Below are 26,051 nucleotides of genomic sequence, written 5' to 3' on the forward strand. Positions count from 1 at the left end.
ACACATCCAGTAAAGACCTGCTTGGCATAACCTTGATGCAGTAGTAAACAAAACACAACTGACGAACGTCGAGACTCCGGAGTACATTTCCTGATATGCGGGCCCAAGACAACGGGTGGAATGTTCTGATGGTAGGTTATTGACACGCTCAGCATGTGATTGTGAGCTGCTAGATAAGGACACTAAGGGAGTTCACTTACTGCAAATATTGTGGGCCGTAAAATGTTTGGGGGAACCTAAAGTTGAGTTCCTAAACCCTTCACTACAGTACGTATCCAAAGGGGATGCCAAGTATGGCCATGACTACATAGGACAACTCGGTTTAAAAATGACTAAATAAAGTATAGTAACACAAATGTGGAAAATATATTTTGCACACAATGAAAATAAATTACGAGTCAACATCGAAATATTGCTCCCAGCGTTGATCAAAGCTCAGAACCTGTATATTCTTGATCTGCCTCTGCGAACGTGTGGAATCTTGAAAAGGGGGTATTGCAGCTCAATATGGCGACGGGAGTAACACAACATAATGTGGAAAAAGTCTAAGGGTGTGAATACTTTCTGAAGGCACTATCCGTCAAGTTGCTATCTGCCGGCAAAGACTTCGATTGCAGTAACTTTGAAGGACTCTGGCTAGTATTAGCCAGTTCGAAGGATGAAGTAAGAAGCTAAGGTTAAACGGAGCCGACCTCAGCAGGTGCAAAATTACTCTCTAACTTTGCTTTACTGAGAGAGACAGTAGTGACGCAGAGGCAGGCTGCAAAGCACGTAGAGGAGACAGAGAAGTTCGGACAGTGGTTCCCAAACTTGGGACAGGGGCCCATTTGAGGTCCCCTGACCAAATTTGTACTAATCATATCAAACAAGTTTGGAACTTAAAACTCAATATGAACATCTCCACATGGCCTGTTTTATCTATTGGCCTACATTAAAATGCATACAAATGCTACCAATACAGTTCTAAAAAATACATGTTTTCATTTCAACGCTGATGCTAAACGTCAGTGTGAATCATTTTTCATATTTTCGTTTTTGTTTGTAGATCTACTGAGGTGAATGAACCTGCAGCAGCCAAAGTGATAATAGCTATTTTTTTATGTAATCCAAATGGCATTTAAAATATATATATATTGTATAGAAATGCATTAAATGAGCTTAAACTTTCAAAACAATGGTCCATTTTTTTTACGTACATTTTTTTTTACGTAAAAAAATGAAAATTAAAGTATCTTCTGATGAAGGGAAGCTGTGGCAGGATTATCTTTTTCTGATTTACAAATCATTTGTAATATAGAGATAAAGATTACATTCTGTCACAGATCTTAACACACTTTTGATAAAATCCTATTTCATACGTGCCAATGGCATAAAGGACTCCAAGGTTAAATCATGAATAAGATTAGCAACTGAACATTTCATTATGTACCTCAAATTTGGAGATGGCAAAAATAGTGAAAAGAAATTAAAGAGATTTAGTTGTGAGTCAGTGCGGTAGTGGCAACTTTCTCAAATTGGACAATGTGGGCCTCGCGTGGCTGTGGTTATAACAAGAATCAAATGAATGGGGGATTGGAAACAAGAAAAACTGACGTTGGTATGAGCTCTTGGTGAAGGCAGTAATTTTTAAACAAAACGCTATGTTCTAAAAAAGACAGTTTGAGTACAGGAATTAACTTCCTCCATCACAATCGCTACTTAACCATCCATCGAAGAAAAACAAATGTAAAAGATTTTCCACACCCACTGAAGCTGTCCCCAATTTTCAAGGCCAGTGTTGGGATTTGTTCATGAAGAAGTAATTGTCTTATCCGATTTTTACCTACCATAATCACCTACCACTGTGAATATGATGATAATACCAGCCTTTTTTAAATAGGGACAGACAGAAAGTTTGTCACTTTCTTTGTTGTGGATCCCAGACTAACCTCTTTCCTTAGCACATGATTAGTCCTTCTATTTGAAAGCAGTGCTTTTCCCCTATGTTACACCCTTACACACTCCACCTCTGTTCTCAAAACTATAACCTTTTACCCAGAGACAATCCATAGGACCAAGGCAGGGGGCAGAACTTTCCGTTGGATCAGAGTAGGGGATGTGTTGAGGTGGCGGACAGGCCCCGGTCTTGATTGGCTCTGGCCTAAGGCAGTAGGAGGAGACTTCCACAATGGATGGGACTGCTGGGGACAAATGTTTACTAATGCTGTCTGGCTGTGCAGGGAGGGGAAGCAGAGAGGAAAAGACCACAACACACAACAAGAGTAAGTTTAGTTTAATTTGTTATCAGACATTCAGACCATTGTGGGAGTGTGCAGATTATGCTGAGTCACTCTGGGATTCAGACTTCAGTCTGATTACAGCGGTGCAAAGTTCTTGATTTGTAACTTGTGATCCCTGCTTATGCCTGTCATTGTAGAGTAAGTATGTGTATCTGTGTGCTCTTATTAGTAGTTGATGTGTATTTGTCTATGTATAAGTTGTAAAGTGATCAAACTGCATGGGTGGTTGTCTTATGAGTGTTATGGCTATTTCCATGTAAAAGGACCCATGAGCACCAACATGTGACATTCATAAAAGCATGTCAAATTGGGTGTCCATTGAAAGCTAAGTCTCTCTCTCTCTATATATATATATATATTTTTTTATTTTTTATTTTTTTTTTATGAAGGAGTATGTAAAGTGCATTCGGAAAGTATTCAGACCCCTTGACTTTTTCCACATTTTGTTACTTTTTTCCCCCCCTCCATTTACACATGTAACAGTATAATTTTAAACCGTCCCCTCGCCCATACCCGGGCGCGAACCAGGGACCTTCTGCACACATCGACAACAGTCACCCTCGAAGCATCGTTACCCATCGCTCCACAAAAGCCGCGGCTCTTGCAGAGCAAGGGGGAACTACTACTTCAAGGTCTCAGAGCAAGTGACGTAACCGATTGAAACACTATTTAGCGCGCACCGCCGTTTCACATCCGTTACACTCACCCCCCTTTTGACCTTCCTCCTTTTTCCGCAGCAACCAGTAATCCGGGTCAACAGCATCAATGTATGACTTTACGTCCGTCCCCTCGCCCATACCCGGGCGCGAACCAGGGACCCTCTGCACACATCGACAACAGCCACCCTCGAAGCATCGTTACCCATCGCTCCACAAAAGCCTCGGCTCTTGCAGAGCAAGGGGAACTACTACTTCAAGGTCTCAGAGCAAGTGACGTAACCGATTGAAACGCTATTTAGCGCACACCGCTAACTAAGCTAGCCGTTTCACATCCGTTACACACACAATTCCCCATAATGACAAAGCAAAAATGTTTTTTAGACATTTTTGCAAATTAATTTTAAAAAAATCTACAACTGAAATATCACATTTACATAAGTATTCAGACCCTTTACTCAGTACTCTGTTTCAGCACTTTTGGCAGTGATTACAGCCTTGAGTCTTCTTGGGTATGACGCTACAAGCTTGGCACACCTGTATTTGGTGAGTTTCACCCATTCTTCTCTGCAGATCCTCTCACCTCTGTCAGGTTGGATGGGGAGCGTCAGTGCACAGCTATTTTAAGGTCTCTCCAGAGATGTTCGATCGGGTTCAAGTCTGGGCTCTGGCTGGGCCACTCAACGACATTCAGGAAATTGTCCCGAAGCCACTCCTGTGTTGTTTTGGCATCTTTCCCTCAATCCTGAGTAGTCTTCCAGTCCCTGTTGCTGAAAACATCCCCACAGCATGATGCTACGACCACCATGCTTCACCGAAGGGCTTGTGCCAGGATCCTTTGGGTGCCTTTTGGCAAACTCCAAACGGGCTGTCATGTGCCTTTTACTTAGGAGTGGCTTCCGTCTGCCTACTCTATCTATCAATCAATCAATCAATCAATCAATCAATCAATCAATCAAATGTATTTATAAAGCCATTTTTACATCAGCCAATGTCACAAAGTGCAATACAGAAACCCAGGCTAAAACCCCAAACAGCAAGCAATGCAGATGTAGTAGCACGATGGCTAGGAAAAACTCCCTAGAAAGGCAGGAACCTAGGAAAAAACCTATAGAGGAACCAGGCTCTGAGGTGTGGTCAGTCCTCTTCTGGCTGTGCCGGGTGGAGATTATAACAGTACATGGCCAAGATGTTCAAAAGTTCATAGATGACCAGCAGGGTCAAATAATCTAAATAATCACAGTGGTTGTAGAGGGTGCAACAGGTCAGCACCTCAGGAGTAAATGTCAGTTGATTTTTCATAGCCGAGCATTCAGAGTTAGAGACAGCAGGTGCGGTAGAGAGAGAGTTGAAAACAGCAGGTCCGGGACAAGGTAGCATGTCCGGTGACCAGGTCAGGGTTCCATAGCCGCAGGCAGAACAGTTGAAACTGGAGCAGCAGCACGACCAAGTGGACCGGGGACAGCAAGGAGTCATCAGGCCAGGTAGTCCTGAGGCATGGTCCTAGGGCTCAGGTTCAGAGAGAGAGAGAGAGAGAGAGAGAGAGAGAGAGAGAGAGAGAGAGAGAGAGAGAGAGAGAGAGAGAGAGAGAGAGAGAGAGAGAGAGAGAGAGAGAGAGAGAGAGAGAGAGAGAGAGAGAGAGAGAGAGAGAGAGAGAGAGAGAGAGAGAGAGAGAGAGAGAGAGAGAGAGAGAGAGAGAGAGAGAGAGAGAGAGAGAGAGAGAGAGAGAGAGAGAGAGAGAGAGAGAAAAAAATAAATATATTAGAGGGAGCATATTTAAATTCACACAGGACATTGGATAAGAGGATAAATACTCCAGACATAACAGACTGACCCTAGCCCCCTGACACAAACTACTGCAGCACAAATACTGGAGGCTGAGACAGGAGGGGTCGGAAGACACTGTGGCCCCGTCCGACAATACCACCGGACAGGGCCAAGCAGGCAGGATATAACCCCACCCACTTTGCCAAAGCACAGCCCCCACACCACGAGAGGTATATCTTCAAATCACCAACTTACTACCATAACACAAGGCTACTCTACCATAAAGGCCCGATTGGTGGAGTGCTGCAGAGGTGGTTGTCCTTCTGGAAGGTCTTCCCATCTCCATAGAGGAAATATGGAGCTCTGTCAGAGTGACCATTGTATTCTTGGTCACCTCCATGACCAAGGCCCTTCTCACCCAATTGCTCAGTTTGGTCGGGTGGCCAGCTCTAGGAAGAGTCTCGGTGATTCCAAACTTATTCCATTTATGTATGATGGAGGCCACTGTGTTCTTGAGGACCTTCAATGCTGCAGAAATGTTTTGGTACCCTTCCCCGGATCTATGAGTCGACACAATTCTGTCTCGGAGCTCTACTGACAATTCCTTCAACCTCATGGCTTGGTTTTTGCTCTGACATGCACTGTCAACTGTGGGACCTTATATAGACAGGTGTGTGCCTTTCCAAATCATGTCCAATCAATTGAATTTACCACAGGTGGACTCCAATCAAGTTGTAGAAACATCTTAAGGATGATCAATGGAAACAGGATGTACCTGAGCTCAATTTTGAGTCTCATAACAAAGGGTCTGAATACCTACTGTATGTAAATAAGGTATTTCTGTATTTATTTTTAACACATTTGGAAAAAAAAGATCTAAAAACTGTTTTTGCTTGGGTATTGTGTGTAGATTGATGAGGAGCATTTGTGGAAAAGGGGAAGGGGTCTGAATACTTTCCAAATACATGTTATATCCTAAATATTAGGAATAAGCAAAGGGTTTGATTTAATAAGGTCAAACAGATAGAAAAGGAGTCTTAAAAAACATCTACCAGAAAGTCTTTAAAAGGTATTAGAAATACATCAAAACACAATAATGTTGAAGTAAAAATCCCTGCCAACTAATATCAACACTTATATTTTGATAAATTATTTGTCTTGTGTGAGTTTTGGAAACATTGCCCTGTGCCTTCATATTCCGTTACCAAAAAACCACATATCCTTCAAATATTTTCACATTTCTCTCCCTCGTAAGGAGGGAGGATAATGAAAGTTCAAATATTAATTGATTAAAACTCAAAATTCTGTTACCAAATAATCTGCCATAGAATTACTGCAATTGATGACCCAGAGGGTTAACAATAGGAACTCATAGTAGTCACAAACCACAGTTGGGTCACCTGCTACTGTCATAACTGTTTTCTTTCTCTTCCTGTAGTCTGGTGGTCAATGCTAGTGTGAAAATAGTCTGGACAAACTCTCCCTATCTCTCTCCCTCTTTCTTTCACTGCCTCTCTCTCCTTCTCTTCTCTCTCCAGTTAATATCAACTCTCCAGGATCCTACTGACACCTACCCATGAGCCCCCTCTTTTTCCTTTTACTCTAACTAACATCCTTACCCACTGAGCACCGACCGACACAGGACGTCCATGGATGTTGACAAGTTGTTGAAATTTGGTCAGTCCTCCCTGGCCATGATTTCAACATCTACAAACTTAGATTTTTGGTACGGTCTTTGATTTGGCTTAAACATAGACGTCCATGATTGATTCAGATTTGGACCAGACCAAATCTGAACCAATCATAGATGTCTATGTTTCACAATTTTGGAGAGCACAGTACAGAACAGCACAGTATATTAAAGTTAAAACACATTTGAGTATAGTTCAGTACAGTCCTCTATTGTACTGTACAGTAGAGTTCAGTGCAGTACACAGTAGAGCACACTAGAATTGAGTACTCTGTATTGTACTGTACTCAACTGTACTGATCTATACTTTACTGTACTCTACTGAGCTCTACTGTACGGCGATTTTACCAAAGTTCTTCCAGTAAATGTGTTTTGTAAATTTTGCTGTGCAAATTGTTAAAATTAGTCATTGTGCATATAGTTGGATGGTTTGTTAAACTTTGAAATCAATGTTTTTTGTTTGGCATACATCTTTAAGTGAAAAATCTGAGTCAGCGCACTTCTGCTACTGTGGAATTGCCCTTATGTGACTGAGTTCTGTTGGGAAGAAATGTAGTGTCAGCTGTCCTCCTTAATCTCCTGTTACATATTCTCTAAAGCAATGTAACCAAAAGAAGCAACCAAAGCAGGACATGTAGTCCCTCCTCATAACATGTTTTCTTTTTCATAGGAATTGCAACAGAAATCTAGAATCTAAGATTTCCTTATTCTTTTACAGAATCCTGCAGGCTCTCGGGTTGGGCTAGATCTCTTGGCTGGACTTCCTCAGTGATAATTTCACATTTCGACACGTTAGCTCAGTGAACAAAATACAACTCTTTAACCCAACTCGTGATTTGCTTTCAAGAACATTGAGGACCTCAACCTGTAGCTACTTATGAAGAGACTGGCATAAGACATCTCAGGACAACATCCCAGAAACACTGAGCACCAATGTCAGAGGAGCACTGTGACAGGAGCACAGGTCATGTGACATCATAGCAGCATAACAGCATAGCAGGAAGTAGTCGCTGAATTCTTATCGTACCACTCTGTACAGTCAGCTGTACAGGTTTATATTTCAGTCATTTAGCAGACACTCTTAGGGTTAAGAGCCTTGCCCAGGGGCACATTGACCGATTTTTCAACTATTCGACAAACCCAACACTCTTAACCGCAAGGCTACCTGCCACACAGTTCTGACCTCACCGTTTCCTACCACGCTTTCGTGATCACATGCACCATACCCACACTCCGTCACACACCATACCCTCTCACCCACCTGGGAGCCCTTCCATAGCCTGGGTAGACTCATCACCAAGGGCACCATTGGACACTGCACCCTTCAGAAATGACCGGTACCCAGCTAATGAACTATCCCACCACAAACTCTCCATTCAGCTCTCCCAGCTCCAACTCCATTCTGCTCCAATCAGCTGCCATGACATCCCCAGTCCCCCCTTTTTCCCGGGCCACCTCAGTCCCCTCGCCTCAACTGCCTCTGGCCCTGTGGCCCCCGCTGGACTTTGCCTTAGGAGCGTTGTCATGCTGCGGGGCCTGTGTGTTCACTAACCCCCTGGAGGTGGTAAAGACACGGTTGCAGCTGCAGGGAGAGCTGCGGGCGCGGGGGTCCTACCGGCAGCACTACCGCGGGGTGCTGCAGGCCCTGTGGGTGGTGGGGAGGACGGATGGGCTCCGCGGGCTTCAGAAGGGGCTCTCGGCTGGGCTGATGTACCAGGGTCTGATGAACGGCGTGAGGCTGGGCTTCTACTCCTACTGTGACACCGTGGGGTTCACTGCAGCCCCTGGAGGGAGTCTGATGTCAGGGGCCGTGGCCGGGGCTCTGGGGGCCTTCATTGCCTCTCCTGCCTATCTGGTGAGTGGCATACATCTTTGTTGTATTGTTGTCGCTCTCATAGTGCATAGCTTTGGATGAGGTAAGGAGATATGGAGGGTACTTAGGGTGTCATATCACCATGCACAGACCTTACAATATTAACAGTGTTCACCCTGGAGTATGTGCCCCAATTGTCACAGTAAGCACCCCCCTCCCCAACATGAAAAATATTAACCCCTCTTATAGAATTAAGAGGGGTTAACTGCCTTGTTCAAGGGCAGATGTGGGAACTCTAGATCGTCATTGTAAATAAGAATTTGTTCTTAACTGACTTGCCTAGTTAAATAAAGGTTGCTTTTAAAGCGACTTTCGTGAAATAATAATTGTCCACCTCATGGTTCAGCTCTCAGATATTTTAGTACTAAATGTATCAGGGCATTGCATGCATAGGCCTATAGGCTTAGGTGTCCACTGTACTGTACTTTTTATACTATTTTCTACATTGTAGAATAATAGTGAAGACATCAAAACTATGAAATAGCACAAATGGAATCATGTAGTAATCGAAAAGTATTAAACAAAAAAATATATATTTTAGATTCTTCAAAGTAGCCACCCTTTGACTTGATGACAGTTTTGCACACTCTTGGCATTCTCTCAACCAGTTTCACCTGGAAAGCTTTTCCAACAGTCTTGAAAGAGTTCCCACATATGCTGAGCACTTGTTGGCTGCTTTTCCTTCACTCTGTGGTCCAACTCATCCAAAACCATCTCAACTGGGTTGAGGTCGGGTGATTGTGGAGGCCAGGTCATCTGATGCAGCACTCCATCACTCTACTTTTTGGTCGAATAGCCCTTACACAGCCTGGAGGTGTGTTGGATAATTGTCCTCTTGAAAAACAAATGATAATCCCACTAAGCCCAAAACAGATGGGATGGCGTATCGCTGCAGAATGCTGTGGTTGCCATGCTGGTTAAGTGCACCTTGAATTCTAAATAAATCACTGACAGTGTCAACAGCAAAGCACCCCCACACCATTATACATCCTCTCCATGCTTCACGGTGGGAACCACACATGCGGAGATCATCCGTTCACCTACTCTGCGTCTCACAAAGACAAAGCGATTGGAACCAAAAATCTCAAATTTGGACTCATCAGACCAAATGACAGATTTCCACCGGTCTAAGGTCCATTGCTCGTGTTTCTTGGTCCAAACAAGTCTCTTCTTATTACTCGTGTCCTTTAGTAGTGGTTTCTTTGCAGAAATTCGACCACGAAGGCCTGATTCACGCAGTCTCTCCTGAACAGTTGATGTTGATATGTGTCTGTTACTTCCGGCGCCGACAGAGATGGCCACCTCGCTTCACGTTCCAAGGAAACTATGCAGTTTTTTGTTTTTTTACGTGTTATTTCTTACATTAGTACCCCAGGTCATCTTAGGTTTCATTACATACAGTCGAGAAGAACTACTGAATATAAGATCAGCGTCAACTCACCATCAGTACGACCAAGAATATTATTTTCGCGACGCGGATCCTGTGTTCTGCCTTTCAACCAGGACAACGGAATGGATCCCATGCGGCGACCCAAAAAAACAACTCCGTAAAAGAGGGAAACGAGGCGGTCTTCTGGTCAGACTCCGGAGACGGGCACATCGTGCACCACTCCCTAGCATTCTTCTCGTCTCTTGACAACAAGGTTGATGAAATCCGAGCAAGGGTAGCATTCCAGAGGGACATCAGAGACTGTAACGTTCTTTGCTTCACGGGAACATTGCTCACTGGAGAGACGCTATCGGAGGCGGTGCAGCCAGCGAGTTTCTCCACGCATCGCGCCGACAGAAACAAACATCTTTCTGGTAAGAAGAGGGGCGGGGGCGTATGCCTTATGGCTAACGAGACATGGTGTGATCAAAGAAACATACAGGTACTCAAATCCTTCTGTTCACCTGATTTAGAATTCCTCACAATCAAATGTCGACCGCATTATCTACCAAGAGAATTCTCTTCGATTATAATCACAGCCGTATATATTCCCCCCCAAGCAGACACATCGATGGCTCTGAACGAACTTTATTTGACTCTTTGCAAACTGGAATCCATTTATCCGGAGGCTGCATTCATTGTAGCTGGGGATTTTAACAAGGCTAATCTGAAAACAAGACTCCCTAAATTTTATCAGCATATCGATTGCGCAACCAGGGGTGGAAAAACCTTGGATCATTGTTACTCTAACTTCCGCGACGCATATAAGGCCCTTTGTTGATCCCTGCCTACAGACAGAAACTAAAACAAGAAGCTCCCACGCTGAGGTCTGTCCAACGCTGGTCCGACCAAGCTGATTCCACACTCCATGACTGCTTCCATCACGTGGACTGGGATATGTTTCGTATTGCGTCAGATAACAACATTGACGAATACGCTGATTCGGTGTGCGAGTTCATTAGAACGTGCGTTGAAGATGTCGTTCCCATAGCAACGATTAAAACATTCCCTAACCAGAAACCGTGGATTGATGGCAGCATTCGCGTGAAACTGAAAGCGCGAACCACACTGCTTTTAATCAGGGCAAGGTGACTGGTAACATGACCGAATACAAACAGTGCAGCTACTACCTCCGCAAGGCTATCAAACAAGCTAAGCGTCAGTATAGAGACCAAGTAGAATCTCAATTCAACGGCTCAGACACAAGAGGTATGTGGCAGGGTCTACAGTCAATCACGGACAACAAGAAGAAAACCAGCCCAGTCACGGACCAGGATGTCTTGCTCCCAGGCAGACTAAATAACTTTTTTGCCCGCTTTGAGAACAATACAGTACCACTGACACGGCCTGCAACGAAAACATTACATTTACATTACATTTAAGTCATTTAGCAGACGCTCTTATCCAGAGCGACTTACAAATTGGTGCATTCACCTTATGACATCCAGTGGAACAGCCACTTTACAATAGTGCATCTAAATCTTTTAAGGGGGGGGGGGGTGAGAAGGATTACTTTATCCTATCCTAGGTATTCCTTAAAGAGGTGGGGTTTCAGGTGTCTCCGGAAGGTGGTGATTGACTCCGCTGTCCTGGCGTCGTGAGGGAGTGTGTTCCACCATTGGGGAGCCAGAGCAGCGAACAGTTTTGACTGGGCTGAGCAGGAACTGTACTTCCTCAGTGGTAGGGAGGCGAGCAGGCCAGAGGTGGATGAACGCAGTGCCCTTGTTTGGGTGTAGGGCCTGATCAGAGCCTGGAGGTACTGAGGTGCCGTTCCCCTCACAGCTCCGTAGGCAAGCACCATGGTCTTGTAGCGGATGCGAGCTTCAACTGGAAGCCAGTGGAGAGAGCGGAGGAGCGGGGTGACGTGAGAGAACTTGGGAAGGTTGAACACCAGACGGGCTGCGGCATTCTGGATGAGTTGTAGGGGTTTAATGGCACAGGCAGGGAGCCCAGCCAACAGCGAGTTGCAGTAATCCAGACGGGAGATGACAAGTGCCTGGATTAGGACCTGCGCCGCTTCCTGTGTGAGGCAGGGTTGTACTCTGCGGATGTTGTAGAGCATGAACCTACAGGAACGGGCCACCGCCTTGATGTTAGTTGAGAACGACAGGGTGTTGTCCAGGATCACGCCAAGGTTCTTAGCGCTCTGGGAGGAGGACACAATGGAGTTGTCAACCGTGATGGCGAGATCATGGAACGGGCAGTCCTTCCCCGGGAGGAAGAGCAGCTCCGTCTTGCCGAGGTTCAGCTTGAGGTGGTGATCCGTCATCCACACTGATATGTCTGCCAGACATGCAGAGATGCGATTCGCCACCTGGTCATCAGAAGGGGGAAAGGAGAAGATTAATTGTGTGTCGTCTGCATAAAACATGCGGACTCTCCTTCACTGCAGCCGAGGTGAGTAAGACATTTAAACGTGTTAACCCTCGCAAGGCTTCAGGCCCAGACGGCATCCCCAGCCGCGCCCTCAGAGCATGCGCAGACCAGCTGGCCGGTGTGTTTACGGACATATTCAATCAATCCCTATACCAGTCTGCTGTTCCCACATGCTTCAAGAGGGCCACCACTGTTCCTGTTCCCAAGAAAGCTAAGGTAACTGAGCTAAACGACTACCGCCCCGTAGCACTCACTTCCGTCATCATGAAGTGCTTTGAGAGACTAGTCAAGGACCATATCACCTCCACCCTACCTGACACCCTAGACCCACTCCAATTTGCTTACCGCCCAAATAGGTCCACAGACGATGCAATCTCAACCACACTGCCCTAACCCATCTGGACAAGAGGAATAACTATGTGAGAATTCTGTTCATCGACTACAGCTCGGCATTCAACACCATAGTACCCTCCAAGCTCGTCATCAAGCTCGAGACCCTGGGTCTCGACCCCGCCCTGTGCAACTGGGTACTGGACTTCCTGACGGGCCGCTACAGATGGTGAGGGTAGGCAACAACATCTCCACCCCGCTGATCCTCAACACTGGGGCCCCACAAGGGTGCGTTCTGAGCCCTCTCCTGTACTCCCTGTTCATCCACGACTACGTGGCCACGCACGCCTCCAACTCAATCATCAAGTTTGCGGACGACACAACAGTGGTAGGCTTGATTACCAACAACGGCGAGACGGCCTACAGGGAGGAGGTGAGGGCCCTCGGAGTGTGGTGTCAGGAAAATAACCTCACACTCAACAAAACTAAGGAGATGATTGTGGACTTCAGGAAACAGCAGAGGGAACACCCCCCTATCCACATCGATGGAACAGTAGTGGAGAGGGTAGTACGGTTTAAGTTTCTCGGCATACACATCACAGACAAACTGAATTGGTCCACTCACACAGACAGCATCGTGAAGAAGGCGCAGCAGCGCCTCTTCAACCTCAGGAGGCTGAAGAAATTTGGCTTGTCACCAAAAGCACCCACAAACTTCTACAGATGCACAATCGAGAGCATCCTGGCGGGCTGTATCACCGCCTGGTACGGCAACTGCTCCGCCCACAACCGTAAGGCTCTCCAGAGGGTAGTGAGGTCTGCACAACGCATCACCGGGGGCAAACTACCTGCCCTCCAGGACACCTACACCACCCGATGTTACAGGAAGGCCATAAAGATCATCAAGGACAACAACCACCCGAGCCACTGCCTGTTCACCCCGCTATCATCCAGAAGGCGAGGTCAGTACAGGTGCATCAAAGCTGGGACCGAGAGACTGAAAAACAGCTTCTATCTCAAGGCCATCAGACTGTTAAAAGGCCACCACTAACATTGAGTGGCTGCTGCCAACACACTGACACTGACTCAACTCCAGCCACTTTAATAATGGGAATTGATGGGAAATGATGTAAAATATATCACTAGCCACTTTAAACAATGCTACCTAATATAATGTTACATACCCTACATTATTCATCTCATATGCATACGTATATACTGTACTCTATATCATCTACTGCATCCTTATGTAATACATGTATCACTAGCCACTTTAACTATCCCACTTTGTTTACATACTCATCTCATATGTATATACTGTACTCGATACCATCTACTGTATCTTGCCTATGCTGCTCTGTACCATCACTCATTCATATATCTTTATGTACATATTCTTTATCCCCCTACACTTGTGTGTATAAGACAGTCGTGTTGGAATTGTTAGTTTGATTACTTGTTGGTTATTACTGCATTGTCGGAACTAGAAGCACAAGCATTTCGCTACACTCGCATTAACATCTGCTAACCATGTGTATGTGACAAATACAATTTGATTTGATTTGATTTTGCCTGTAACTCACTGAAGCATTTATTTGGGCTGCAATTTCTGAGGCTGGTAACTATAATGAACTTATCCTCTGCAGCAGAGGTAACTCTGGGTCTTCCTTTCCTGTGGCGGTCCTCATGAGAGCCAGTTTCATCATAGTGCTTGATGGTTTTTGCAACTGCACTTGAAGCAACTTTCAAAGTTCTTGACATTTTTCAGATTGACTGACCTAAAGTAATGATGGACTGTTGTGTCTCTTTGATTGTTTGAGCTGTTATTGCCATAATTGCCATCTGTAGCTCAGTTGGTAGAGCATGGCGCTTGTAACGCCAGGGTAGTGGGTTCGATTCCCGGGACCACCCATACGTAGAATGTATGCACACATGACTGTAAGTCGCTTTGGATAAAAGCGTCTGCTAAATGGCATATATTATATTATTATTATATGGACTTGGTCTTTTACCAAATAGGGCTATCTTCTGTATACCACCCCTACTGTGGTTCTTCCTTTAAAAGATATGAGCTTATGCCACGACCGTTTGTGGTAGATGGTGGCAGATTGTGGTAAATTGCGTCATTCTGGCAACAATGGCTGACACTTAAATAATAATGCCATAGAATTCTGCGGCACCACGCAGGCTGCGCTGCAGTACGCTGCAACTTTTAAAGGAAGAACCTTGCCACAACACAACTGATTGGCTCAAACGCATTAAGGAAAGAAATTCCACAGATGAACTTTTAACAAGGCACACCTGTTAATTGATATGCATTCCAGGTGACTACCCCATGAAGCTGGTTGAGAGAATGCCAAGTGTGTGCAAAGCTTTCATCAAGGCAAAGGGTGGCTACTTTGAAGAATCTCAAATATAAAATATATTTTGATTTGTTTAACATTTTTATGGTTGCTACATGATTCCATATGTGTTACAGTATTTCATATTTTTGATGTCCTCACTATTATTCTACAATGTAGAAAATAGTACAAATAAAGAGGAAGCCTGGAATGAGTAGGTGTGTCCAAACGTTTGACGGGTACTGTATATATATAAATAAAGGAAGATAAGCTTAGTCCTAACCCCACATGCATTTCTTTATGTCAGGTGGCTACATCTATATCTGCTATACAGATATAGATGTACAGAAGGAGGGTAATTGGTACATTTTCAATCTGAATATTTTGTATAAAGATAAGTGTTATATTGTTATATTATAGGCGTAACTCTGGCAGGCCTGAAACATTCTTCCTCACCTCAAGTTCAACTGTCAGAGTCAGCTGGAGCGCCGGGGTGCACTGCCTTCATATAATAAGCCCGCAGTAGCTAATGCTTAATAATAGCCACACCATACCAAACCTTCACAGACGTTTCTTAACTTTATTACAGTTAACATCAAAAGCAAGTCAAGCCATTCGGGACAATATGAACAGAAGAGCAAATGTAAACCATAGAAAAACTCACTTCCCTCCCCTGTGCCCAATAAAAAAAACACACAACCCTCCCCAAAGAAAAAAAAAACCTTTGACAATGTTGGACCACCCCTCCCCCCAGTAAATGTAGATCTGTCCCTAAGTGTGACAGTGTTTATTTGTATCATTAATTTATTGTGTGTGCGGGTAGTAATATTGCCCCAGCCATTTTCCCTGTTATGAGAACTTGACGTGTTTGTGTTGGTACTATAAATACAAATCTGTTGTGTTTCTACTGTGCGAAGGGCAGTGACTTCTACAGTGGCTGTGTATATCCCCATGAGTTAAGGCAGTTGTATAACTTGTGTACCCCAAGGTGGCTCTCATATACTCCGGCTGCTGTTGTTGTCAAGGCTGCATCTATTGCTCAACGTACCTCAGTGTAGCCATCTGACCCCTGCAGCATCGTGGAAACACTATATAATCTGCATGGTGATATGTTTGTGAGAATCTGGGTCACTAAATATACCCGGCACGTATCTACTTCCAACCACTACCCAAAATACTCCCCAGCACTCCCTCCTATGTTTTTTGGCAGAATATGAAGTAAAGAGAGAGCGAGAGACATTAAAAGAGAAAGAGATGGGAGGCTATTTTTGGTTGCACCCGGTGTGTGAGAAGAAGCAGGGAGGGGTCCGACTCGGGTGTCTGTGCATGTGTACTGTGAGAGCCCAACTCAGGTTTCTAGACCCAGTCAGTGTGCAGTGTCATCTCAGTAAACTGAATAATGATCGTTCAGAGAGAAGGAGAGATGTGAAATGGAGGTCATGGGCATCCTGAAGGGATGTGTGTGTGCCTGTGAGTGCTCAAAAAACATGCACATGTTACATAAATCATACCAGGTGTACCCACTGAACAGTGTGTCTCTATTTAGTGATGGGGTTGTGCCTCTGTTATTATGGGGAGGCATAATGCAAAGTTTCTCTTTGCAATGCTGTGTATGTAAAATGGGTATACAACAGCGGAGGCTGGTGGGAGGAGCTATTGGAGGACGGGCTCACTGTTATGGCTGGAATGGAATGAATGGAACGGAGTCAAACGTGGTTTCCATATGTTTTATGTGTTTGATACCGTTCCATGTATTCCATTCCAGCTCTCTTCCAGTGAGTATGTCCTCCTATAGCTCCTCCCATCAGCCGCCTATGGTATAAAATACATTGAAGCAAGTGTCTTATGTTTCCTCCACAGGTGAAGACACATCTGCAGGCCCAGACAGTCGAGGCCATCGCAGTTGGTCACCAGCACAACCATCAGGTGAGGAGTGTGTGCGCTGTGCGTGAAACAGTTGGACCCAGTGTTCTCTAGTTGTTCGGGCTCTATACCAGTCCTTCATGTTGTGTAAGTATGTCACTTTGTTTCCAATCCCACTCCTCTATCATTTTGGCTCACATCCCTCTCTCTCTCCCCCCTACTTACTCAGCCCACCCCCAGCATAACTAACCATATGCGTGTGAACCCTAGTGACATGTTTCACAAACACCAGCCAATCAGTAACATGCTAACAGAGGCGTGGAGTGGTGTCAACGAAACAAAAACACACAACCTTTGTGACTGATACTGTAATCATCAAGATAAAGACAGGCACAGGGATTTATTTTTAAAACCCTCTTAAGGGATGTAGTGTGGCCCTTTTGATCTAAGAGATACATTTTTTCAATTTGTCATGGCACTGTTCACTTTTTTCATGGCACTGTTCATTTGCCTGGCTACCCAAACACCTTGCTTCCGGCCAAACGCTACGCTACGCCCATGGACGTTAGTTTCTTCGCCGCTATGAGTCTGGATCTGAGCACCTCCCCGATGATTTCTAGAACGCAAATGCATTCTAAACGTACTGATTTGTCCCAGAAACCGATGGGTTGGGCCAGAGCCAGAACCCTTGTGGATAAAGTGTCTTCTTAAAAATTCTTGATACTCTTTGATACTTGGTTAGAGATGATCCAAGCTAACTTTGTTTTGTACAACACCCCTCATTTTGATGTCGCCACAAACGACTTCAACGATGGCAGTCTCAGACTGAAGTACAATACGTAGTGAACAAAGACCAGCGGAATAATTCAGTTTTGGTCATCAGGCAAACTGTTCACACCCTTACAATAAAGATCAAAGTCAATGTGTAGACCTTAGGTACAGTTGAAGTCGGAAGTTTACATACACCTTAGCCAAATACATTTAAACTCAGTTTTTCAAAATTCCTGACATTTCATCCTAGTAAAAATTCCCTGTCTTAGGTCAGTTAGGATCACCACTTTATTTTAAGAATGTGAAATGTCAGAATAATAGTAGAGATAATGATTTATTTCAGCTTTTATTTCTTTCATCACATTCCCAGTGGGTCAGAAGGTTACATACACTCAATTAGTATTTGGTAGCATTGCCTTTAAATTGTTGAACTTGGGTCAAACGTTTCGAGTAGCCATCCACAAGCTTCCCACAGTAAGTTGGGGGATTTTTAGCCCATTCCTCCTGACAGAGCTGGTGTAACTGAGTCAGGTTTGTAGGTCTCCTTGCTCGCACACACTTTTTCAGTTCTGCCACAAATCTTCTATAGGATTGAGGTCAGGGCTTTGTGATAGCCACTCCAATACCTTAACTTCGTTGTCCTTAAACCATTTTTCCACAACTTTGGAAGTATGCTTGGAGTCATTGTCCATTTGGAAGACCCATTTGCGACCAAGCTTTAACTTCCTAACTGACGTCTTGAGATGTTGCTTCAATATATCCACATAATTTTCCTACCTCATGATGCCATCTATTTTGTGAAGTGCACCAGCCCCTCCTGCAGCAAAGCACCCCCACGACATGATGCTGCCAACCCGTGCTTCATGGTTGGGAAGGTGTTCTTTGGCTTGCAAGCCTCCCCCTTTTTTCTCCAAACATAACGATGGTCATTAATGGTCAAACAGTTCTATTTTTTGTTTCATCAGACCAGAGAACATTTCTCCAAAAAGTATGATCGTTGTCCCCATGTGCAGTTGCAAACCGCAGTCTGGATTTTTTATGGCAGTTTTGGAGCAGTGGCTTCTTCCTTGTTGAGCGGCCTTTCAGGTTATGTCCATATAGGACTTGTTTTTACTGTGGATATAGATACCTTTGTACCTGTTTCCTCCAGCATCTTCACACGGTCCTTTGCTGTTGTTCTGGGATTGATTTGCACTTTTTGCACCAAAGTATGTTCATCTCTAGGAGACAGAACACGTCTCCTTCCTGAGCGGTATGACGGCTGCGTGGTCCCATGGTGTTTATACTTGTGTACTATTATTTGTACAGATGAACGTGGTACCTTCAGGCGCTTGGAAATTGCTCCCAAGGATGAACCAGACTTGTGGAGGTGTACAGTGTGTTTTCTGAGGTCTTGGCTGATTTCTTTTGATTTTCTCATGATGTCAAGCAAAGAGGCACTGAGTTTGAAGGTAGGCCTTGAAATACATCCACAGGTACACCTCCAATTGACTAAAATTATGTCAATTAGCCTATCATGAGCTTCTAAAGCCATGACATCATTTTCTGGAATTTTCCAAGCAGTTTAAAAGGCAGAGTCAACTTAGTGTATGTAAACTTCTGACCCACTGGAATTGTGATACAGTGAATTATAAATTAAATAATCTGTCTGTAAACCATTGTTGGAAAAATGACTTGTGTCATGCACAAAGTAGATGTCCTAACTGACTTGCCAAAACTATAGTTTGTTAACAAGACATTTGTGGAGTGGTTGAAAAACGAGTTTTAATGACGCCAACCTAAGTATATGTAAACTTCCGACTTCAACTGTATGTAGGTTTGCTATTGTAAAGCTGTCACAATATCCCTTTGTGTTCCATAGGCTGATGCTGTCCAATACCCTGACACACTGCCATTTGTGGGCAAAGTATCCACAAGTGATGTCAGCGCAGAGTTGATAACTTAATAGTAGAAAAATGTCCATACTTCAGGGAGGATATTTCGATAAGAAAACATTTTCACATTCAACAGCGAGAAGCACTATATATGGTAGTAGTAGTAGTTTATTTTAAAGGGACCATGTGCAATTAAAGATTTCAGACAGTGAAATATGATGTTCGCACCAGAGTTAGCTAAGCACAGATCATTTCCATCTGCAGTCCCTAACCAAACATAACTGAATACATAAGCATAGCTAAATGCACATCAGTCAAACAGTAGTATAGTAGGATAACAGATTAAAAGACCAATTATACAACACATTCAGCAGACTTGAGTGCATTAAGAATTAGTCAATGTGTGCAGGATTGATACGCCTTGATCCATGATTTGACCTGCACGGAGAAGGATTTAAAGTCACTCGTGTTTCACTCGAGGGGATGGAATTCCGTTTCCTGATGCCTGAGGTGGAGAACGCTGACTTCCCAAAGGTGTTTTCTTTTAGGAATGACACAGACTCCTCTTGTGGATGTCTGGGTGATTCTGCTGTTTTGTTCAGAGCTTAATATGCCACAATCTTTCAGAGGTGGGGGTTCAACATTGTTGATAATCTTACAAACTAGACAAACAACTGAGAAATGGAACCGGTTGTATTTGGGGAGAATATTGCAGTGATGGTAATGACGCGATTTCCTGTCCAGGATCTTCAGTGCTTGTTTATTTAGAGATCGAAGGAGTTTAAGTCATGTTTCATTGGCTTGAGACCAGCTGATGATACAATAGGACAGGTGTTTTTATAATGCCCAGATATTTAAACTAGGTGACTGTTTACATTTTTTGTCCTTGAATAAGTATGTCCGAGTAAACCTGTTTGTTTAGTTTTGTGAAGAAGTACATGGCTACCGTTTTTAAAACATTGAGGGTGAGACAGGAGAGGTTGAGCCATTCAGCTACTTTTTACAATGATACTGCTTGCCACTTCATCAGCATAGAAATGCGTATAAAGAACTGTATCATCCACGTACATATCCACACCCTGGCATACAGACGGAAGGTCATTAATATAGAGGCTGAGTAACAAAGGGCCCAGGATTGACCCCTGTGGCACTCCCACAGTGCAATCCCTTGGTGAGGATAGTTCACCGTTAATCCAAACACATTGCATCTGGTCTGCCAGATAAGACACAATCCATAAGAAAGCACTTGACAAAATGTTGAAGTTGGATAGCTTGGAAAGGAGGACATTGTGGTAAATAGTGTCAAAGGCTTTTCTGAGGTTGAGGAAAACTGCACCTACAACACCCCCTTTGTCCCGCTTTGCATTGATCTATAGGATATGGCAACATGCTGTTTCTGTAGAGTGGTTAACCCTAAACCAAAACTGCATGGAGTCAAGAGGAAAGCTACATTTATCCAGGTGGACTGGCTCGACACTTCCAACTTTTCTCCCTCGTAAAATGTTTTGTTTTTTGTCTGAATTTCCCTCCGTCAGGGTGTGTCGAGTGCCTTCGCCAATATCTACCGGCGGGAGGGCGTGGTGGGGCTGTGGAGGGGTGTGAACGGGGCTGTGCCTCGAGTGATGGTGGGATCAGCCGCCCAACTGGCCACCTTCAGCTCCGCTAAGGAATGGGTGGCACGCCTACAGGTAACTATAGAAACCATCCATCACTGTCGTGTGTATTGCGTTAAGCCAGGTGTCACACATGCAGAATGACCTGTACATACAGTATCAGCATATAAGGATGGTGTGTATATAGAACTATTGAAAGTTTTTGAGTGTGTTTAAAACAATTTTCGAAGGTACATTTCATACAAGTATCCATCAAGCGGTACCGGAGTGCCAAGTCTATGACCAAAAGGCCCCTTAACAGCTTCTACCCCCAAGCCAGAAGACTGCTGAACAGTTAATCAAATGGTCACCTGGACCATTTATATTGACCCCACTCTCAATTTGTTTTTACACTGCTGCTACTTACTGTTTATCTGTGCATAGTCACTTTACCCCTACCTACATGTACAAGTTACCTAGACTAACCTGTACCCCCGCACATTGACCCGGTACCGGTACCCTCTGTATATAGCCTCGTTATTGTCATTTTATTGTGTTACTTTTTACTTTAGTTTATTTGGTAAATAGTTTTCCTAACTCTTTCTTGAACTGCATTGTTGGTTAAGGGCTTGTAAGTAAGCATTTCACGATAAGGTCTACTACACCTGTTGTATTTGGCGCACGTGACAAATAAAGTTTCATTTGTTCAAGATAGGAATAATCTTTCACCTCTACAGTTGGTTGATTTCTCTCTGTGTCCTTGTAGTGGTACAGTCCAAACAGCTGGCTGGTTGCCTTGACAGCTGCCTGTATCAGTGGAGTCGCCGTGACGATCACCATGACGCCGTTTGACGTCATCAGCACACGCCTCTACAACCAGCCAGTGGATGAGCGTCATAGGGTGAGCCTCTTTTCAATATCTCAATTTTCTTTGTCCACCATCATTGGAATTGCCTATTTCACCCTGATATTCCCTGGTCTTGGTTTCTAAGTAGAACCTTGGCTTCTCCATATACTGTATACTTCTGGCTCTTAGCTGTTGAACACACAGATTTATAAAGATCTATACTGTAACTGTCTTTAGACGTTGAACTCACAGTTTCATTTTCTGCTTCTCTTGCCTATCTGTTAGGGTCGTCTGTACCTGGGCTTCTCAGACTGTCTGGTGAAGGTGTGCCGGACAGAGGGTTTTCTGGGGCTGTATAAAGGTATGGGCCCTGTGTTCTTCCGCCTGTGCCCTCACACCGTTCTTAGCATGCTCTTCTGGGACCTGATGAGACAACGGGCCTTTCAGGACGTTCAGAACGAGAGCTGAAGAGAAGAGGATATTCAGCAATCTTGGAGGACAATGGAAGTTGATTTAAAAAATAAAACATGTTTTGGCCTGCTGTCTTCATCAGAGCCGGAGCTAAGAAAGAAGGCCTCATATGGTGGACAGAGTTGAATGAATGACTGGTCCGTTGGTAGAGACGAGCAGTAGACAATCTTTGTGATGCCAGTGTGGAAAGTTGGTTGAGAGAAGGAGAGACGAGGAGGAGGAGACGCTCTCAATTCCACAGAATAGACTTGCACTCCCTCACTGGTTAACTGGAAGGATACATAATGGCTTGATATACACTGAGTGTACAAAACATTATTGAGTTGCACCCCCTTTTGCCCTCAAAACAGCCTCAATTCATCTGGGCATGGACTCCACAAGGTGTTGAAAATGTTCCACCGGGATGCTGGTCCATGTTGACACCAATGCTTCCCACAGTTGGGCACCCACAGGCTGGATGCCCTTTAGGTGGTAGACCATTCTTGATACACATTGGAAACTGTTGAGCATGAAAAACCCAGCAGTGATGGAGTTCTTGACACACTCTCAAACCGGTACGCCTGGCACCTACTACCAATCCCCAGTCAAAGGCATTTAAATGTTTATCTTGTCCAATTACCCTCTGAATGGCATACAGTGCTTTGTAAAATAATTCAACCCCTTGGAGTTTTTCCTATTTTGTTGCATTACAACCTGTAATTTAAATATATTTTTATTTGGATTTCATGTAATGGACATACACAAAATAGTTCAAATTGGTGAAGTGAAAAAATAACTTGTTTCAATAAATACATTTAAATTAAAAATGTAAAGTGGTGCGTGCATATGTATTCACCCCCTTCGCTATGAAGCCCCAAAATAAGATCTGGTGCAACCAATTACCTTCAGAAGTAACATAATTGGTTAAATAACGCCCACCTGTGTGCAATCTAAGTGTCACATGATCTGTCACATGCGCTCAGTATATATACACCTGTTCTGACAGGCCCCAGAGTCTGCAACACCACTAAGCAAGGGGCACCACCACGCAAGTGGCACTATGAAGACTAAGGAGCTCTCCAAACAGGTCAGGGACAAAGTTGTGGAGAAGTACAGATCAGGGTTGGGTTATAAAAAAATATCAGAAACTTTGAACATCCCACAGAGCACCATTTAAATCCATTATTAAAATATGGAAAGAATATGGCACCACAACAAACCTGCCAAGAGAGGACTGCCCACCAAAACTCATGGACCAGGCAAGGAGGGCATTAATCAGAGAGGCAACAAAGAGACCAAAGATAAACCTGAAGGAGCTACAAAGCTCCACAGCGGAGATTGGAGTATCTGTCCATAGGACCACTTTAAGCCGTGCACTCCACAGAGCTGGACTAGAACAAAAATAAGCAAACACGTTTGGTGTTCGCCAAAAGGCATGTGGGAGACTCCCCAAACGTATGGAAGAAGGTACTCTGGTCAGATGAGACTCAAATTTAGCTTTTTGGCCATCAAGGAAAACGCTATGTCTGGCACAAACTCAACACATAATCACACCGAGAACACCATCCCCACAGTGAAGCATGGTGGTGGCAGCATCATGCTGTGGGGATGTTTTTCATTGTCAGGGACTGGGAAACTGGTCAGAATTGAAGGAATGATGGATGGCGCTAAATACAGGGAAATTCTTGAGGGAAACCTGTTTGTCTTCCAGAGATTTGAGACTGGGACGGAGGTTCGCCTTCCAGCAGGACAATGACCATAAGCATACTGTTAAAGCAACACTCGAGTGGTTTAAGGGGAAACATTTAAATGTCTTGTAATGGCCTAGTCAAAGCCCAGGCCTCAATCCAATTCAGAATCTGTGGTATGACTTAAAGATTGCTGTACACCAGCGGAACCCATCCAACTATAAGGGCACAAGGCGAGACCCAGATGCAGACACAGGAGGCAGATGGTTAGATTCCAAGCTAATTAATAACAATCCAAAAGGGCTAGCCAAGAGAATGGTCATGGATAGGCAAAAGGTCAAAACCAGTTCAGAGTTCCAGAGGTACAGAATGGCAGGCAGGCTCGAGGTCAGGGAAGGCAGACTGGTTAGGCAGGCAGGAATGGAGTCCAGAAAAACAGGCAAAGGTCAAAACCGGGAGGACGAGTAAAAGATAATAGAAAAGCAGGCGCAAGGGAAAAACATGCTGTTTGACTTGAACATACAAGACAAACTGGCACAGAGAAACAGGAAACACACAGATAAATGAACCAGGGAAAATATGCGACACCTGGAGGGGGTGGAGACAATCACAACTTGTGACACCAACTTGAAGGAGGTGGAGCAGTTTTGTCTTGAAGAAAAAATCCCAGTGGCTAAATGTGCCAAGCTTATAGAGACATACCCCAAGAGACTTGCAGCTGTAATTGCTGCAAAAGGTGGCTCTTCAAAGTATTGACTTTGAGGGGGTGAATAGTTATGCACGCTCAAGTTTTCCATTTTTTTGTCTTATTTCCTGATTGTTCACAATAAAAAAATATTTTGCATCTTCAAAGTGGTAGTAGGCATGTTGTGTAAATCAAATGATACAAACCCCACAAAAATCTATTTTAATTCCAGGTTGTAAGGCAACAAAATAGGAAAAATGCCAAGGGGGGTGAATACTTTCGTACATGCACAATCTATGTCTCACTTGTCTCAAGGCTTTAAAATCCTTATTTATTAACCTGTCTCCTCCCCTTCATCTAGACTGATTGAAATTGATTTAACAAGTAACATCAAAAAGGGATCATAGCTTTCCCCTGGATTCACCTGGTCAGTCTATGTCATGGAAAAAGCATGAAATGTTCCTAATGTTTTGTACATTCAGTGTATTTTACTTGACTTGAAAAACTTGATCTATCGCAGCTTGATTTTATAGACATTGTTGGACAATGATGTTGAAGGTTGATATGTAAGATGAGGCTCACTCCATGACTAAGCCTTAAGGTCAAAAGTCAAACTGTGCACAAGAAGGCCCATTCTTGATTAAACAAGATTAAGTTTGGTCAGATCACCAAGTCCATGTAATATGTGTTTTTAGTCTGGGTTAGTGACCTGGATAATATTGAGCCTACAGTTTTACTGATATGTTTGTCTTTTCCATGCAATGTGTGAAAATAAAAATGCCTTGACTTATGTGTGTCTTAAGATTCGATGAGAGAAATGAAAAATAACTTGAACTAACTGAAGTATATATGTATAATTGTTGTATTAAGCCTTTTGCATTGCTATTCTAGATCGTTCTACTTTTTAACATTGTTACAGACCCCATTGAAGGCACAAGTGAGTAGCCCAGCCTAATTTCTGATCATTCATTTCTGAAAAGCATTGCACTCCAATGTAATCAGTCAGATTCCCTTGATGCAATTTCAAGCAATCATCTCTATATTTAGGTACTGTAACGGTTTTCTAGGTGTGAAGGAGAGTCGGACCAAAATGCAGCGTGTAGATTGCGATCCATGTTTATTCAACTAACGTAACACGAATCTAAATACAAACACTACAAAACGTAACGAAAACCGAAACAGCCTAATACTGGTGCACATACACACAGACCAAGGACATCAAGACACTAAGGACAATCACCCCTGACAAACTCAAAGAATATGGCTGCCTAAATATGGTTCCCAATCAGAGACAACGATAAACACCTGCCTCTGATTGAGAACCACTCCAGACAGCCATAGACTTTGCTAGATACCCCACTAAGCTACAATCCCAATACCAACACCAAAACCCCAAGACAAAACACACCACAATACAAAAACCCCATGCCACACCCTGGCCTGACCCAATACATGAAGATAAACACAAAATACTTCGACCAGGGCGTGACAGGTACAGTGATTTTGATCATTGTTGAATAGTTAAGCCTATCTATAACA

The 26,051-nt window shown here is 43.9% G+C and overlaps 1 protein-coding gene across 5 annotated transcripts; it reads left to right on the forward strand.

Moving 5' to 3' along the window:
* The first annotated feature begins 30 nt into the window (after positions 1-30).
* On the forward strand, positions 31-25,302 carry slc25a34 (solute carrier family 25 member 34). Of its 5 annotated transcripts, none has more exons than XM_052527188.1 (7): positions 2,177-2,261; positions 3,017-3,196; positions 7,111-8,247; positions 16,603-16,668; positions 20,786-20,938; positions 21,609-21,743; positions 21,975-25,302. In XM_052527188.1, exons 3-7 carry the CDS (start codon positions 7,723-7,725, stop codon positions 22,155-22,157), a joined length of 1,062 nt encoding a protein of 353 aa, XP_052383148.1. In that variant the 5' UTR covers positions 2,177-2,261; positions 3,017-3,196; positions 7,111-7,722; the 3' UTR covers positions 22,158-25,302. The 5 variants fall into 5 exon arrangements, with proteins under 5 accessions (XP_035634291.1, XP_035634290.1, XP_052383148.1 ...); XM_052527187.1 differs by lacking the exon at positions 3,017-3,196 and adding an exon at positions 6,241-6,428 and having other exon boundaries at positions 2,190-2,261; XM_052527189.1 differs by lacking the exon at positions 3,017-3,196 and adding an exon at positions 6,241-6,379 and having other exon boundaries at positions 2,190-2,261.
* Positions 25,303-26,051: the final 749 nt, after the last annotated feature.

Source organism: Oncorhynchus keta, chromosome 10 (assembly GCF_023373465.1).
Source record: "Oncorhynchus keta strain PuntledgeMale-10-30-2019 chromosome 10, Oket_V2, whole genome shotgun sequence".
Classification (NCBI taxonomy): Eukaryota; Metazoa; Chordata; class Actinopteri; order Salmoniformes; family Salmonidae; genus Oncorhynchus; species Oncorhynchus keta.